The sequence below is a fragment of the Eucyclogobius newberryi genome, unplaced genomic scaffold (assembly GCF_026437365.1).
Source record: "Eucyclogobius newberryi isolate DKJ021-1_F unplaced genomic scaffold, fEucNew1.0.hap1 SCAF_3, whole genome shotgun sequence".
NCBI lineage: Eukaryota > Metazoa > Chordata > Actinopteri > Gobiiformes > Gobiidae > Eucyclogobius > Eucyclogobius newberryi.
Window position 1 is genome coordinate 21,132,133 of NW_027315945.1, and position 17,991 is coordinate 21,150,123.

Below are 17,991 nucleotides of genomic sequence, written 5' to 3' on the forward strand. Positions count from 1 at the left end.
GAGAAATTGCGCTCCCCATAAAAAGCTCCTCGCTCACCTCAGGATCACATTCTTAGGAAAGTTCTTTATAACCAGCTTTGCATCTGAAAAATGCCTTGTAACTTGTCAATATGTGTTTGTATCTGCTGTTGAAACCTGTTCCTAACCTGATCCGGTTCAGTGTTTTGATTATTACTGCTTGATTAAACCTCTTTAACAACATCTGTCTTGTTTTTTTTTTCCTTTCATTTTATTAATATGCTTCACGCTTTAAACCCAGGCCTTTAATGACTCTCCTAACAGCTGCTGAGAGTCGTGTGCAAACCTGTCGGGATCGAGTCGTGCGGCGGTGATCTGCAGAGAAGGCTTCAGTTATTCAAGTATGATGGAAAGTGTCTGTGCAACGTAATGTAGCTCAAAGTTAGAAGATGAAGCAAATGAAGCAAATGGGATCAGAATAATGGAGTCACGTTTTGTACTGACATGAGAAATATTTAAATCTACAGTAAATGAGTATGAGTTTGTTGAAAAAGTGTGAATTTTAGTAAATTCTGTAACATTTTGAGACTTTTGAACAGCATTTTAATCACTGTTTGAGACATGTTCAGTTATAAAATGAATACTGAGGCTTTGTGGACATGGTTAGACTTGGATTCTGGAGCTTTTTGAATCCCAAACAGTTTCAACTGGAATTAAATTGTCTGGATTGATTCCTGTCTAAATAGATTTCCTTTCTAAATTAATTGAATGATTGCTTGAAGTTGTATGTATTAGAAATTGACAGTAAAATGTCTTTCTACATGCCTCTGCACTTATAAACTTACTTACAACAAATGATATTGCATAACGTTTTAAATTACCATCAACTGAAAAAACACTCTTTTAACTTTGAGGTATTATTTTAATGACAGACACAGACAAATTTATTTATTTTTAATACACTGAATGGAACAGAATGAAAGGTATAATAAGATTTGGCAAAGAGCTAATCTCTTCTGGGGAAAGTGCTCAGAAATGAATGCCATAGACAGATTTATCCAGTTGCTAATACAAAAAACAATAATAATAAAGTTGCATTCTTTGGACAGACAGAACATGATAGCTGACTACTCCAAAGTAAATTACTCTGCCATTGTGCCTAGAAATGATAGAAAACTGTGCTTAATTGAAGAGAACGATTATGTGGTCAATGGTAAACTTACTGCTGTATTATCCCATCATTTACAGATGCCAAGTTTAGATTGTAATTGAGTAAACCGACTGTAGGAGAATACTATAGACATAACTGAGGTAAGTAATGTTATTTTGAAGTAGCTTTCATTTAATTATGCAAATGATCATTCATCTTTTGTTTATTCGGGTTTTCCTCTGCACTCATTGTCTTATTTTCAAGAGGGACCTGTCGACCATAAAGCAATTACAAACCATTACAATTTATGATTTAACTATACTATTTAGTCAGCAGGTCTGCATGGATTCACCTACACCAGATGTGAAAGGAAATATGATAATAAAATGTAATTGCTTAATACAGGCATGTCCAAACTACGGCCCGGGAGCCAAATGCGGCCCTTAGACACATTTTTGTTGGCCCAAGTTGATCCATACAACAAGAAGTAGTAGGTTTTACTATAAAATTGGAAAGATTATGCATTTTGATGTTATATCAACCTAATATTAATGTTCCAAGTTGTATTAAAGGTGTAGAGGCTCATCCAAACAATGTCAAATGCAACATTTTGAATGAATCACTTTGTCATTCAACAAATTCGATATTGTCGGGTTGTTTGTGGCCCTTTGCCTCGTATTAGGTTCAAAATGCGGCCCTCAGTGAATAAAGTTTGGACCCCCCTGGCTTAATACTTCCCTCTTATTATTACCTTATTATTACCCCCCCCATGTGTCACAGTGGACTTCCTCCATCAAACCAAAACACTCATCATAGGTAGAATCCTCCAGGCGGCGCTCCTGACAGGCGGCGCTCCTGACAGGCGGCGCTCCTGACAGGCTTCCCCCAGCGGCATTGAAGGATGAATCTATAGAGGACACGTGTCACTACGGCCCTTCATCTTAACCTTCATTACTCTCACGTTACAGGTTGGAGAGCGGCAATCAATTCCCTGCTTACTGTTCACTGTAATTACAACGCTTCATTACTTTAGGTTCACGAGGCGTTCCCATTCTTCAGCAGCTCTTGACACGAGAAACCGATCCAGCCAAGAAAGCCCGTCAGAAAACGATTGCTTTAGCGTCATTGTGAAATCAAACAACTTTGAGTGACAAACATCGTGTGTGGAAACATGTTGTGAGAAGGGTTTCGGAGCCAGATATTTATTAATCTTATAACATTGCCCTGTAAGATTCATGGACAATCCGGCATAATCCCTCTAGTGCATTCGTTATTAATAAGATTGGAATGCATGAGATTTGTCGCCACATAAAATGTCCTTGAATCCTTTTTCTATGTGATGTGTCCTATCATTAAGGCTAAGAAAGATGGCAGAAATTAAAAAGCTGATGACAATAGCGTCTGCCACCGCTCCGCTCCCCGACGCTCCACTCTATTGTGTTGAGAATAATGCCCAAATGTTAGGCAGCCTACACCGTTTGGAGAGGAATAACTTTGCATATAGATTTGTCAGTCACAACGGCTGACGGGAGCCGACCTCGGGGGTGATTTACCGACGATTATGTCCCGCGGAGAAGAGCGGCCTAAAATCACGCTCCAGGCATTGCAATCTTGAAGTTAGGCTGCAGTCGGTCCCAGCAGAAGGATGAAAGGAAGTGTACTCTGTCTTTGTAAAGTGATGACAATGTGATTTTATAAGTTTGTGGTGTGTGTCAGCAACAATGAAACATCTTGCAAATATACAGCTAAGTTAATGTCAGGCCTTGATGGAAGAGAATTCGAAGGAAAACAACAAACAACAGGGATGTTTGCATGTTCTCCTGATGTTTTTCGGTGTCCCTTCACCCTAAGCACCCTAAACGAGACACAGGGGAATCACCTTTGACCTTCAAGTTTGATTTAGCATCCGTTCGGATTCATCTGTCTGTCTAGAGTTATCTAAAGTCAAAATCTGGAACATGAATCTCTTGTTTAAACGTCTTGACTGACAGCTGTGGTCGTCTTTATTCACTCAGGATCATATGTAGTGTCAAAAAGCCCTGCCGCTTCAAACAGACACATTATATTTACCGACTGCTATTCCCGCAATATTTTAGATGCACCGTTAGCATCTGATTAACCTGTTTTTATTCCTCACACTGTCAAAGTATTTTAAAAAAAGACTTAGAAAGACAGAAGATTCTCTCCACCGGAAACATAGTGGAAAATAACATTCTATCTGATGTAAGAGCTTTTATTCCTCGGCCGGTCAGTGTCCATTTAATACAACATCATTATTACCACAACAGACAAAGTGTTATCAAAAGCACGGGAGGACGAGGCATGCATTTGCAAATGGACATCATTATGAACCATTCGAATGACACTGAAAAAACTGATATTTTGATCAATAGTGAATGAATTTGTTGTCCACGCCACAATTTCCTTACAAATAATTGGCCAAACTTCTTTTCTTTGGCCTGCGGTGGTCCATCTTTGGCGGTCTTTGGTCCATGGTATAGACTCAGTAACAATATCGCCTGCAAATTGAGTCTATTTTTGGAGCTACTTTTGATGTGAGATAATGGATGCTCCAGAAACTCACACTCACGCTTCCATTAAAGGGTCGGATAAAAAGTAAGAGGCGACATTAACTGAAAGACCAGCAGCGGCGAGGAGGTAGAAATGAGTTTGTTCTCTCATGAGCAGCAGGTGCCACAGACCCTCTTAGAGAACTTTTAATTTGCACTTTTTCTCACTTTCTGCGGGGAAGGTTTTTATTCAAGGTTTATGAGGCACAAAGTGAATGACACATCCTGCGTCCTGGAGCCAATGTATTTCTGCACAGTACACTGATATTTTGTATTATTTTGCTCTGCCATTAATGTGAGTAACAGCCGGCAGAAGCCGATTTTCACAACCCACAAATAATGGGTAAATTGATTTTACAATTTTCCTTTGCTGCAATTATCTGAAATTATGTGTGAATAGAAGCCGTGTCCCAGGTCTGTGTGGTGCGAAAACTCGGAATCCAGCAGTGGAAAATACAGCACAAAAGTAAAAGTACTGTACTTCATATATATCTATTTAATTTAAGTACATTTTACTATGGATTACTTGTGTAAAAAGTACTTTCATATGATTTGAGGGGTTATTTTTTGGCACATTCATGGTTACGTCCGGACTAAATGTGTTGAGTTCAAGCCACAGCTTTGACTAAAATCGCTACAATTATTCATCAAAATCATCACATTTAACAGTTCTTCACCTGTTGTTTTTACTTTGAAAGGACAGTTTTAAACAGATGCTTCAAAACTTTAACTAAGTAGTATTTTTACTTTTACTTGGGTCATGTTTTCTGTGGTTTGACTGAAGTAACACATTGTAATACTTCTTCCACCTCTGACCCATTGTAGCTCCAGATGTTCTGAAAGTAGAATCATTGTCAGATGCATTACCAGACTAAGACGTTTACTACAATTACATTTATGACTTGATAGACTTTGTATTTGTATTGTATGCTATAAATTCATTGGATTAATCGGAGAAGAAAAGTGAGGTAAAGTTCATTTTTAATCACACAAAACTGCAGGTTTGGAGAGGTCAAGAATGGGGTGGATCCAAAAGCTACAGACACTTGAACACAGAACAAGCTGCCAGAGTTTCAGGACAGGAGCTCCACCCCTTTAGCACAGTGCCGCCTCCCATTATGCAAATAACACATACAGCGTAGGACATCAAGCGCTCGAGGGGCACCAACCTGACCAGGCACTTTGGACTGAATGCCACAGTCCCCCAAATGGCTGACAGCGGCCCTGCTCTAGCATCATTTAAATATTGATTAGGCATTGTTTTTGTACACCGGATCCTTCCTAGTGCAAACCACTATATTTATCCAGGCTTTGGACTGACACAAAGACAACACTGGCTGAGATGGCACTAATCTACATCAATTGTGGCAAAAAATAATGTGAATTTAAACGTTGAGCAAAATAAACTAAAAGCCAGCAATACAATGGAGAGCGAAAATAAACTATATTTTATGACTTTCTTTTCTCCTCACTGTCTATTCTGAGTCTGAATCCGTCCATTGTTTGGACTGTTGTGCCCACGGATATTGGAGAATTCTCCACACAATAAAAGTATCTCACAAAGATCATGTTTGCAGTGAAAACTGTCTGAAAACATGATACATTCTGTATTTTATTTTCAGTGGAATCCACCAGAAACACACACACTCCATCCACTTCCCAAAAGGAAAGAGGGGAAAAACCTTTACCTCTTGTGTTCCACAGGGCTCTTTCCGGGGTGCTCTGTCTCCAGCTCCTCAGAAATCTTCAGCCTCTGCCCAGAAGAAAAAAGGAGCAGACAACGCTGTGGTCACATTCTTCCGTAGCATTGTAAGTCTTTCTTAATTGTTGGTTGCTCCATGTTTGTCTTTGTTCTTGTCTTTGCTGCTGTCACTTTCTAACCTTGTGTGAATAATTATCTTCTCCCAGGTTTCCCCCGCCCCTCCCAAGTCTAGGGTGAGTTCAATCTGACGCCTTTTACACTGAAGTCAACTTACTGAAGGAGGCAGATATTGAAAAAACGATTATTTGATGGAATTCATGATTATTCTAAGACAAAGATTTATTTTATAGCCTCTAATACCAGATATATTTTGTAACTAAATAAGTCCATTACTCTGTGATTCATAAAATAACTATAGTGGTAGAACATAAATGATCAATAATTAAAGGTGCATGATATATGTGTCTGACACCTGCTTTTTCAGATTTATCTTATGCATTCTTACAGTGAGCGGGGGGCAGACTCCATCTTCTCCCTTTAAACGTGCATATGACATGTTTGTCTAATTATGACTTGTTTGGTGACATAGTCATACTGTAATGTATTTATATTGAGTTTGACAATATGGTCTCTAGATAACAGCTGTGGAGTTACCCGCACAGTAGCTTCAGCTTTCAGCTGCTCATATCTATTATAAACTGAGGAAAAAAAGGCAATTTTTAAAGGAAAATATTAAATATTGGTTCTCTTTTGTATAAAGACTATCTCTCCAGCCAGTTGCATATTCCATATGTACGGTTCAGCTCCTGTATATATGAAATATGAAACTGGCTGGAGAGATAGTCTCTTTACACCATGAAATGTGCAGTCGTGTGCAATGAAGAATAATTGTACATCTTGTTCAAAGTACAACCTGTGTTCAGGCAGGTACTTTCCATCAACAGTGCTCTAAATGAGCTCAATTTGAGTGTAGTAAGAAATTGCTTGTAAAACTGAACAATTTAATCACCTTTAATCACCTTTGTGTATTGTGTTTGGCTGAATTGTGCTATTACTCATTATGTGCTTTGCTTTCCTCCCCCACTCCCCCTTCCTCCTCCTCCCCCTGGATGGACCCTTGCACCACTTGATGGACCCTTGCTCTTCTCTCCCTTCACTCCTGCTTGTGCACTGAGTAAGCCCTCTCATTTCTACTTCTCCACCCTCTGTGTTTTACGTGTGTGTGCTTGTCTTTTCTTCTCTTCCTTTAGTGGACAGCATTAGCCACCAAGATAGGCCTGGTAGGTTCGGTTTTCAGAAAAAGAGAAAGCATTTGCCGTATCATGCCTAATTAAACTGATGCGATACCTGGGATTGAACTCATGGCTTTTTTACCATCGGCGTCTGTCGACCATCAAGCACTTTAGCCGCCGTAATCTGCCCATACATCAGCTGTAATGGCCTCATTTGCTTTGGAGCAAAGACCATTTTGAAAAATGTTCACAGCGCTGCTCCATATCACACTTTCATGATAACACAAGCTTCAGTCCTCATTGTGTATGCTTTTTCTCTTTATCAACGCTGCTGTCATCAGCGGGCGAAGGCTGGGAAGCACAGCTCGTGTGCTTGTGTCTGCGGAAGGAAAAATGACACAAATTGAACTAGTGCGGCTCAATATGGCCACTATCCAGGGTGTAATCCATTAGTCAAATACCAACCAAACTAAATTGTTGCTAAAATGTCATGTAAAACGACTTAGTTTTGCTTGGTTGGCACAATTGTTTACTTCTTCTCTGTGAGGTTCAGTCTCGCCACAGTCAAAGACAACACAACATCATATTAAACATGTTATTTGTGCACAATTGTGACACAACATGAGATTTGAGAACGTCCTATCAGCACTGGGGTTAGATTGAGCAAAGAAAATGTTAAATTAATAGTATTCAGAATGCATGATTTTAACATAAAATGCACAAACAATTGAACGAATTTCCATGCCGAACTGATGACGTCATTTTCCATTATTCACTGTGTGACAGGTTAATCAAGACTTGAATTATGTAAAAGCAAACGAGCATGGGAGCATACGGTTGATTGCATCAGCTCACGGGAAGTAAATAAATCTTGCTATTGCCATTGGGTGACAGAAAACAGACTTGTGGTAAACCAATTAGTGTCTCGCTTCTAGGTGCAGTGGTCGTGAGCCTGCAGCGTATTACAATATAGATATTACCAGTGAAATAACAAGAACCATATCTAATTAGACTTAGCGCTGCCAGGCCTGACAAGAGCGGGAGAAAGTCACCAATTACAAAGTTTTCAGCTCTCACTTTTATTGTACCTAGAAATACAATTACAATGTGCAATCCAATATTCTTAAAGGAGACGTATGCTTTTTCAGGACTTTATATTTAACTATTACATAAGTAAATCATCATTTTACATTTTGTTCATTATAAAATGGCTTATAATAGAAACGGCTCCATTTACTTCCTGTTCAAAACTGCAAAACTGATAAGCCTCTTCATAGTGGCATTTTACCGTAACAATACATTATTCCATTTTCAAATAATCGCAACTTAATACAAGGATGTGGGCGGGGATAGGGGGATTCCTAGAAACAGACATTTTCATAGCAATCGAGCCTCAGTGCGTGAATGTAAACTAATCATGAGGAAACACTGTTGTAACAAGGTTAGCCAATCAGAGCTGTGTTCTGTGTTGACGAGACATAAAATACATTATTATAGGTGCAGACAGCGCACAGCGGTACAATATTAGCTGTTCAAGTGTTGCTTTTACAAGGGGAAAGCACAAAATGTACTCAGCTTTAAGTAATTTAACTTATATAAAAATGTGCTGGTGAAGTAGCCAAAAACTAGCCACATTTAATTCACTTCTCTATGTCTTTACCCACTTTTCCCCAACTTTCTCAGGGTGATCAGAAGTCACAGCCAAAAGCCAAGAAGGCCGCTGCAGGGGATGGCAAAGGAAGCCTGACTAGGATCTTCAAAATGGTAAAACATACACAGTCACCGTAGATGGAGAAATAATTAGGTTGATGATACTTATATTACATATTTCAATGACACCCTTGCCCTTCTTTCTCCTCGCTCCAGTGATAACAACGGCAAAGTGAGTAACTGACACAAAGCACAGGCAACTCGAGTCTTTCCACTTTGATATACTTAGACAGAAGCCTAATCTCATTACCATGGCGGCTGCAGCAGAATAACAAGGAGCTTTTAGTGGCCAGGAGATGCTTAATTCTAGTGCGGAGTGCCGGATCATGTGCTGGGAGACGAGTCGGCTGGGGGCCAACGACTGATTGCTTATGCACATTTACTAACGTCATTATGTATTATAGTGCTATGTCCAAGAGGGTGGAAGTGCTTCACAAGCTCTCATGCTAAACCACAGCTAACTCCAGTGTAGGCCCAGTCAGTGACGTCCGAGCACGAAACTGTGACACGCGGGAGTTCAATGGAAACGCTTCTAAATGTGTGAATATCAATATGTGTCAAGTAAAAGTAAATATGGAACAGGAGCAGCCGCAGTACTGTGGTTCTGTTTCTAAATCTTTCATTCGTTGCCTGTTTTTACTCATGATAAACAACTTTCTTGTCCCAAAAACTTGTACCTCAATCCTAATAATACTCAAGTAATATTTACTCTATACTGTACGCTTTGAATGTTTGCATTATTTGATCAGATCACTGTTCTTTTATTGTCAAACCGTGACATTTTTAACATTGTCAGCTGATATATATTTAAGGTGAGGCAAAAAAAAAATGTTTAAAATGTTCTATTGCCTCATTTCAAATAAATAAATAAAATAAATAAAATAAATAAAATAAATAAAATAAATAAAATAAATAAAATAAATAAAATAAATAAAATAAAATAAATAAATACAAAATTGACTGTGTCCAAACAATTTGAGCACTTTCAGGGAAATCAATAATCTTTATATAATTAAGTTCTTTGTATTCAATATGCTGAGGACTTAATTTAAAGTCTCTCAACATAAAAGCTTTCACATTTCACATTTCATTTGATCCACTTGCATCAACACATTTATATGGAACTTTGTTACTTGTAATCAATGATTTTTCCCCTCCCAAACGGACACAAACCAACAGCCGGTAAAACACGCCAAACTTTAATCTTGGACTTTAATTCGTTCATCTAACTCTAAACCTGATTTGAAATTTTTTTCTTGCATTTCTGTGATGAAAATACACAAGTTTCAAACTGGTATATCTAAATCTTAAAGTTTTTCCCATTCAACTTAAGCTTGTTATAGAAAAATGTCCATTCAAATGTAAACCCAGAGTATTCCTTTATCTGCAATAAAACACATGGTTTGTACTCTTTGGTAATGCATAACCTATTATTATTATTCAAATGCATGTGGCATTTCTTTAAGTGCACTCAAACTTAAACTGTAGAAAAACACAGAAATCAGTGTACTTTTTTTAATATTGACGTCAAACAAGAGAGAAATTGAGACAAAAACACTTTTAAGGCCGAATGAAATAAAGGTAGAAATGAGACACAGCAGACAAGTTGTACTAAAGTAAAGTAATTGAAACACATAAAAAGTACATTTGGAAACTCCAGAGCCGCAGCAGACTGGGCTCGTTTTCCACTTAATAGATTTGGATTATTTGTCTATTCCCAATGGCAGGACTTTCCAATTCAGAGAGGTTTAATGATTTGATTTGTTTACATCCATCTGGAAAAAGGAGCGGCAGCTCTTGTGCTCCATCGGCTTTCTCCAGTTTAACTAGGGACTCATTCTGACAGTACCTGAAATGAGTCAGACTCACATTTACCGAGCCAGCGACAAACCCAAATTTCCCAAAGGTCGCCCACTCATCAGAAACATTAAATGGTTGTCACTAAGCAACAACAAGCCAAACCGCACACTGGGTGAAGCGAATCTTGGAACAGGTCTAACTGCTGATTTGTGAGGCTAATTGGCAGCATAAACAGCAATTGTTGTCTAATTTACACAAGAGCCATATTAGCGGTTCATTTATTTAAATCTTTGGACAAAACAATATTGATATTTAGCCCAGTTTGGAGGATAATGACTGGATTTGAACAGCAGCCCAGAGTCTGTACGTGCAGATGCCACAGCGCAGGATCCATTATCTACTTCTGCTGCACATAAAGATCTGACTCATTTGTATAAGCCACTCTCCATTTCTCAAGCAACGAAATATGTTCTTTTGTTCAGATTTTTCAGTCCATTTACAATAAGTAACACGCGGGCAATAAAATGTCATTGCGTAAAAGGTGCAATGAGTAACTTTTCTGATGTGGTAACTTTATCGTTGCTGCTTTTCTCGCTCAAAAACACCTCTAAAAATGTGCATTGATACTGTGAGCGGGCTTGCCTCTCCACAGATCTGACCTGTTACATGATCTGACCTTGTCTCCATGAAGATGTAAAAGTGTAAAACTTGATGCATTCTTTAAGATGTAGATGTCTCTGATCGTGGAGCTTGTTAGATCTGAGACTTGAGATTACACAGATTGTTTTATTCGTAGTGGATTAAACATTATAGAGAAGGGAAACGGCTTCTGCTCGTCTCCATGGAAATGTTATCAATTTGCCTGGATTGTTTCACAGTGTGGCATTAAACTTATCGATCTTGCGTTTACTCAAGTACAGTTGATTTTTATGCTAAAAACAATTGAACATTTTTAGATAGTGAAATAGTTCATCTTTCATTCCCATTAGCTGACAACATGTGACAGATTTATGAAACTTTTCAAAATAAAGTTAAGTTTGACCAAAACAGCCAGATTAAAAAAAAAGTTCTTTACATTTAGGTCTGTTTTGGTCTATAGATTGCAAGAAAAATACTTTATTTTGCTTCTGAAATTGTTCAGATTATTATTTTTTGGTTCTTATTCTTTTTGTGACATGAATAGTCACGATTACCGATAAACCTTGAAATCCCTAATTCTACGTCACTGTAGATGCGTTTAATTCAACACTGTGGAACATTCCGGGCAACGCAAAAACATCTCTAGTAAAGTTACACAGGGCACCTTTAATACATTATGCGATCAAAAGAACACTGCCAAATAAAGTGTATAATAACATAAGCAGTTTCTAAAGCAGCGTCCAGAGCCACAGAGGGTCCTCAAACCCCCCACATGTCGTCTGTCAACATTTAAAACACACTTTCCATACACAATGTTGCTTTTGAAGTTCATTAGCATTTATTTTTCTGAGGGTTTAAGACCTTACTGAACCTTAACACCTTTACACACTCAAACATCTGCACTGCATTTAAATCTCTTTCATTTCCAAGCTAAAAATCCACAACTTTGCGCGTCACTAAAGAAAGAGACATCATTTTACATTTTCATTTTGCCAAACAGCAGATTGCCCATGCTCTTTGCTAAAAGCCGTCTGACAGTTAGAGGCCGAATGCACTAATCACTTAATAACCGCCGTCCTTATCACGCCCGCTCCCGTGTGCGTCAGCCCTTTACAAAAGCTGTGCTTGTTTCTTCTGCAGGGGAGCCGGAGCGCGTCTCCATCCAAACGCTGAGGCCTCTCCGACGTGTGTGTGTGTGTGTGTGTGTGCGTGCCAACGGGGCAGGCGGAACCGACCCAACGCCAAGACGGCAACGGAGAAGAAACGATCGAAAAATGTCATCACCGTACTTTGCACTCACAACCTTCTACCCAGAGATAACCTCCTAACTTTGTTCCGTTTTTTGGCTGGCGGTTAGCGACACAATCCGTTTTATGGTCTCTCCACTTTAGCCCCCCGTAGCCTGAACGACCCCCACGTGACCCCTGCCGCGGCTCTCTCCGTATCGCCCCCGTCGTTGCTTTCTCGCTTGTGTTGATGGTGTTTTTTCTAACACAGCCCGGCTCATAAGATAAACGCGTGGAGTGTTTGAAGGTTAAAAGGCCGGTTACAAGCCATGCACTTCGCTGCCTGTTGTCGATTGGACGAAAGGTTCCACGCGTTTTTTTATGAGCAAAGAGCGGTTATGCGTCTTTGTCTTGACGTCTGTCTGTATATCGTTTTACCTGAATATTCCCGGGCTAATTGTTTCACACAGCCAGAGAGAGCCTTTATAGTCGATACCCCAATGTATCTTTGTCTTTATGTGTCGTTATTGTCGGTAGGGCGCCCACTGGATGTGACTTGAGTGGGTTTCTTCTAAAATGTCTAAATTAATTTTGGGGAAACATGAAGAAATCTTTCAAAAAATGATACATCATCTAGATAACCCACTAATATTATTGTACATATCGCCACGGCCAATTATAAAACGCGTGGCACTCCTGTATGTTGGTATAATATATATGGTATAATTCATTGTATGTATCGTTTGGCTACTATGCAAAATGAGTCTTCTCTCCATTACCAAAGTACTGAATTTCCAATAGTGGATTATTCATACGTTTCGACGTGGTGCTCTGTGTCACTAACTCCATGACATATATGTTCTGTCCAAAGCTGAAATACTCAAACAATTGAAGTACCGTTACTACTACTGTGCCGTACTTCCCGGCTGCATCTGTGACCCTCGTCTCTCCGTGTGTGCTTGAGTCGTGCTGTTCAAAAAGGAACGAATGTAAAATCCCCGTAAGTGTAATAAACATGACCAGCCATTTAACGGAAAATAAAACAATTAAAATGATTCTCGAGTTAAGTGTGTTTTGTGCTCTGGGACGTGAATGAAGCGTAATCAAGAGAGATGGACGAGGTCAGTGGGTCAGAGCATGGCAGCTTGTTATCTAACGCAGATGTAGTGTTATTGAGAGGAAGCTCGTTTTAAGTGTTTATAGTAATTGAAATGAAAGAGAGCCTAATTTATTCTGATTACATGGCAGGAAAATACCGTTAATAATAAAAAATTATAACTGTTTACATGTTGCATTGGTTAGTCCAGCACTAAAGGGCAAGGACTTTGTAGAAAGAAATTATCATTATTAGGGGAACTATTTGTATTTATACAGTATCTATATTTCCTGTGTATGAGCTAGTTTCAAAAGGTCTGGTCATCTGGACATGATCAATCTGAAAAATAGACCTGAATGTATATCTGACACTTGTTTCCTTCTAAATTGACAGAGCAGTACTTTCAGATTCATAACGGCTCCCTAAGAGCAGCTGAAACGTCTCCATTTAAAACACGCTGTCCAGAAACCTCCTCAACCAAGAACCACTTCTGGACAAATAAGGGATTAGATCGACTAGTTTACTTTGTGTGGAATCATGAACATGAAGTAACTATTGAAATATTTGTAGTAGATGGGATCTTAACGAGTAGCAACTTTAACACACTCTTTGGCATAGTGTGTTAAAGGGCCCATAACTAAACATGATTTGTTTAGTTATGGGCCCTGGTCTCATCTTTATTCTGGGGTAATAAATAGCCAAGTCATCCTCCATTTGCTCTTTTAAACTCTAGATTAAGGTCTTTAAGGAAGATTCATTTGGTTAATTCTGCTGCTGACAGAAACGCTGCAGGACAGAGAACACACTAGAGCAGCACTAAAAAGAAATCTGGGCTGTAAACTAAAGAACAATGGGCCAGTAAATATGGAACCAGGAAGTTAATAGTTGTTGTGGCTGATAACTACCGTACATCAACATAATCTGATTTATAAATCAGCAGATCGACTGGTAGAAGACATTCAGATGATTTGTTCAGCATTTCTATTGGAATTCACTCTTAATGACAAACAAAAATCTTTTTGCTTGTAGAAAAATATTTAATATTCTTAATTTAATACTGCCAATAGAAAAAAACAACTGCAAAAAGAAAATAAACAACTTCTTGTCTGTACATTGGCTCCACAACAAAACTTAGCTTAAGATTAGAAAATATATATAAATATACATCATGTACAACAACAATAGTTACATATTAACACAATGACTTCTACAGCACAGCAATGGTATGTGTTTATAAAGTAATCTACAGTTGCTATTTGAGCAATGAGGTAAAGTTCAAGAATATGTTTGACATCTCAGACTAAAAATGTAAACTATAGTGAGAAAACAAGGGGTGGCTTTTCCATTTGCTGTTGGCTGACACAGTTACAGCTCTGGATCTTTCTCATTGAGGCAGCGAGTTACTGAGAGGGCACTTTTCTCTCTTTAGCAGGTCAACGTGTCCTTGAGAGGAGCCGCTATGATGTCGGAGTATGAAGGCAATCCAGAGTTTTATAGATGTTATCAAGCCAATAACAAGAAATCAAACCCTCTTTCTGTTTGGATAGATGTGACTGTGGAGGTCGAGTGGCCTTTACCTTTAGTGTGAAGGATAATTGATTTGAGCCACATTTTAAAATGAAAATTTCTTTAAAGATATTTATATGCAGATTGACTAAAACATGTGTTCCTAAAAGGTCTCATATTGTAGTGTTGTATAAATATAGTAAATCATTGTCCACATGGAAATGAGTAAAGCGGTAACTAACGATTATTTAGTAGTACATTTTAACCAAATTAAAGTTGGAAGATGGTGATTGAATATATATATATATATATATATATATACACATATATTTTCTATTTATATTTATAAAAACGTTGCCATTTACAGTAGTTCAATCTTTTAGAAGTCTAATTTCCAAACGCAAACAATCAACTGTTTAACCTGTGAAGTGTAAAGTTGAAGCTCAAACATACATGACTTTGTGTTTTCCTATGACAAAATGAAGTTCTTCGATATAAGTTTAAAGTGTCACGTGAAGACATTGTGCCAGTCTCCAGAGGACTCGGGGACAACCTCTAGGTCCAGTTCAGGACCCACTTCCACCTGAGAGGACACTGTATCGTCCTGGCCCAGGGACACATCCTGGATCTGACCTGCAATCACACACACACATGTTACTGCTATTTGATTTACATGTATATTTATAATCATTAATGTACTTGATATTGAAGCGCAACATAAGTAGATCGTCCTTTACAATGAGTTCTTTGTAAACTCAAAACATTGATCTAAAATAGCTTCCATACATGTTTTTATTTTTGAAAAGTGACCACGGAACCTTTTAGTGTCAATATAGTGTCAAAACCAGATTTAGAGAGACTTATCCATGCGTTTGTCTCCAGTAGATTAGACTGTAACGGCCTGCTCACTGGTCTCTCCAAACGAGCTGTAAAACAGCTGCAGTACATCCAGAACGCTGCTGCTCGGGTCCTGACTAGAACCAGGAAGTATGATCACATTAGTCCTGTTCTCAGGTCTCTGCACTGGCTCCTGTGGCTCAGAGAATAGACTTTAAAGCAGCTCTGCTTGTGTACAAGTCTCTCCATGGCCTAGCACCAAAGTACATCTCGGACATGTTAGTGCCATATGAACCATCTCGGACTCTGAGGACCTCAGGGACCGGCCTCCTGCTGGTGCCAGAGTCAGGACTAAACATGGACCGGCCTCCTGCTGGTGCCAGAGTCAGGACTAAACATGGACCGGCCTCCTGCTGGTGCCAGAGTCAGGACTAAACATGGACTGGCCTCCTGCTGGTGCCAGAGTCAGGACTAAACATTGACCGGCCTCCTGCTGGTGCCAGAGTCAGGACTAAACATTGACCGGCCTCCTGCTGGTGCCAGAGTCAGGACTAAACATGGGCCGGCCTCCTGCTGGTGCCAGAGTCAGGACTAAACATGGGCCGGCCTCCTGCTGGTGCCAGAGTCAGGACTAAACATGGGCCGGCCTCCTGCTGGTGCCCAGAGTCAGGACTAAACATGGGCCGGCCTCCTGCTGGTGCCAGAGTCAGGACTAAACATGGGCCGGCCTCCTGCTGGTGCCAGAGTCAGGACTAAACATGGACCGGCCTCCTGCTGGTGCCAGAGTCAGGACTAAACATGGACCGGCCTCCTGCTGGTGCCAGAGTCAGGACTAAACATGGACCGGCCTCCTGCTGGTGCCAGAGTCAGGACTAAACATGGTGAATCTGCGTTTCGATTTTATGCAGCTAAAATCTGGAACAGTCTTCCTGAAGATGTGAGACAGGTTCTACTCTGACAATGTTCAAATCTAAGCTAAAAACTGTTTTGTTTAGCTGCGCATATGAATGAAAGGATTTTTTCTTTGCACTCTTCTATTTTATTTGTGATTTCATTAGTTTAGACAATCAGTTGGATTGATTTAAAAAGGATTTAAAAAGGAGTTGGACTCCGAAAACACGTTACCCTTTGTGGCTAGGTGTTCTTTATTTAATTTTTAATTAAGTTAATTTTATTGTATTTCTGTTTCTGTAATTTCTTTGTGATTTGAATGCATTTTTCCTGCTGTGTGAAGCACTTTGAATTGCCTTGTGTATGAAATGTGCTCTACAAATAAACTTGCCTTGCCTTTAACCTTACAGAAAGGTTCATCATGGGAAATATCTTTAAACTGTAAAACTTGACATGACAACTGGATCGGAAGTCCTTTCATTTAGCTCCTGTCTGTTTTGCAAAACTTGAAAACAGCAGTATGTCACGGGGGAACCTGCAGCGCTTTCATCATGAGCGTGACAGCAGTGAAAATGAAATATAAGCAGAGGAGAGACCGTTCTGAAGGACAGAAAACAAACAGACGAGGAGGCCATCTTTGAGGCTTGACCCTGAGAAGAAATACGTTGAGTGATGGCACAACATTTACCTTCTGCACACATCAAAAACATTCTTTAGTGGCTGTTTCTGTGACATTTTGAAAGGATGGTTGGTTATTATGCAGCACTTTTGGAACCCATGTGTGTTTATATTAAGAAAGTGGATTTGGATAACATTGTCAGTCCTTTTTCAGATTGTGGATCTACAGCACTTTTCTCTTGGATCGGAACAAAAAACTAAATCAAAATAAAAGGTAAATACTTTGTCAAACCGTCAACACTTAACAATGGCTAAACCAGGGTGAAGTTAGGATGAATTAGGGTAAAGTTAATTACAATATTGAGACGGGTCAGAGAAGCGTTTGTGGTCATTACATAATTCCCAATTAATCAATATGACTAATAACTGAGCACGGCTAAGAATTACTAAAGGAAAAGATTGACATTTTTGACCAAAGTGAGTGAAAGGAACAAAGCTGAACAAGATGGAAACAAGTGCATCGTGTGTGTGTGTATATGTGTGTGTGTGTGTGTGTGTGTGCGTGCGTGCGCGCGTGCGTGTGTGTGTGTGAGGTGGCACAGAGAGGATTTATTAGCTCCAATCTGCTCTAACAAGACGAGTTGTCAAATGGAAATGACCAGAGAGTGGGATGGTTAATGCCCCTGGAGAGAAGGCCACTGCCTCTACACAGTGAAGCGCTTTAATGAGACGCTCTTTTCTAAAGGGAAGCGGAGTGAAGATCCTGGGGAAAGGGTCAGTGATGCTGGTGCAACAGGCTGATGTGGGGAAGAACTGTGACTAAGTCTGCCAGAATGCCTTTGAATAGAATCAGAAGTATTGGAGGTGATTGGAGGAGGCGTGACAAATTGACTAACGCTCATATTTTAAAGATCTGGGAGGGCAGCAGTAGCTCAGTTGGTAGAGAAGTTAAGTTGCTCAATCACATTCCCAAAGACTGTCAGTTTAAGAGCCTTTAACCAAAGTAAACACTGCATTTTGACCCTGGGCCAGACACTTCACTAACGTGGCCAATAT

The 17,991-nt window shown here is 39.5% G+C and overlaps 2 protein-coding genes across 16 annotated transcripts in view; one reads left to right on the forward strand and one right to left on the reverse strand.

The window, feature by feature from the left end:
- The window catches only part of LOC140373461 (myelin basic protein-like), a 68,703-nt gene that overhangs the window by 2,804 nt on the left and 47,908 nt on the right, over window positions 1-17,991 (forward strand). Inside the window, exons 2-6 of one of the 13 annotated variants that reach the window (XM_072459950.1) lie at window positions 5,383-5,487; window positions 5,587-5,613; window positions 6,631-6,660; window positions 8,296-8,396; window positions 11,902-13,043. In XM_072459950.1, the coding sequence (XP_072316051.1) occupies window positions 5,383-5,487; window positions 5,587-5,613; window positions 6,631-6,660; window positions 8,296-8,396; window positions 11,902-12,118 (480 nt within the window). In that variant the 3' untranslated portion in view covers window positions 12,119-13,043. Of the gene's footprint in view, window positions 1-5,382; window positions 5,488-5,586; window positions 5,614-6,630; window positions 6,661-8,295; window positions 8,397-8,478; window positions 8,495-11,901; window positions 13,044-17,991 lie in introns of those variants that run through there. The other 12 variants (XM_072459957.1, XM_072459955.1, XM_072459958.1 and 9 more) reach the window with 12 other exon arrangements.
- The window catches only part of LOC140373665 (zinc finger protein 236-like), a 38,037-nt gene continuing 35,043 nt past the window's right edge, over window positions 14,998-17,991 (reverse strand). The window contains exon 32 of one of the 3 annotated variants that reach the window (XM_072460279.1): window positions 14,998-15,222. In XM_072460279.1, coding sequence (XP_072316380.1) covers window positions 15,098-15,222 — 125 coding nt within the window. In that variant the 3' untranslated portion in view covers window positions 14,998-15,097. The remainder of the gene's footprint in view (window positions 15,223-17,991) is intronic. The other 2 variants (XM_072460278.1, XM_072460277.1) reach the window with 2 other exon arrangements.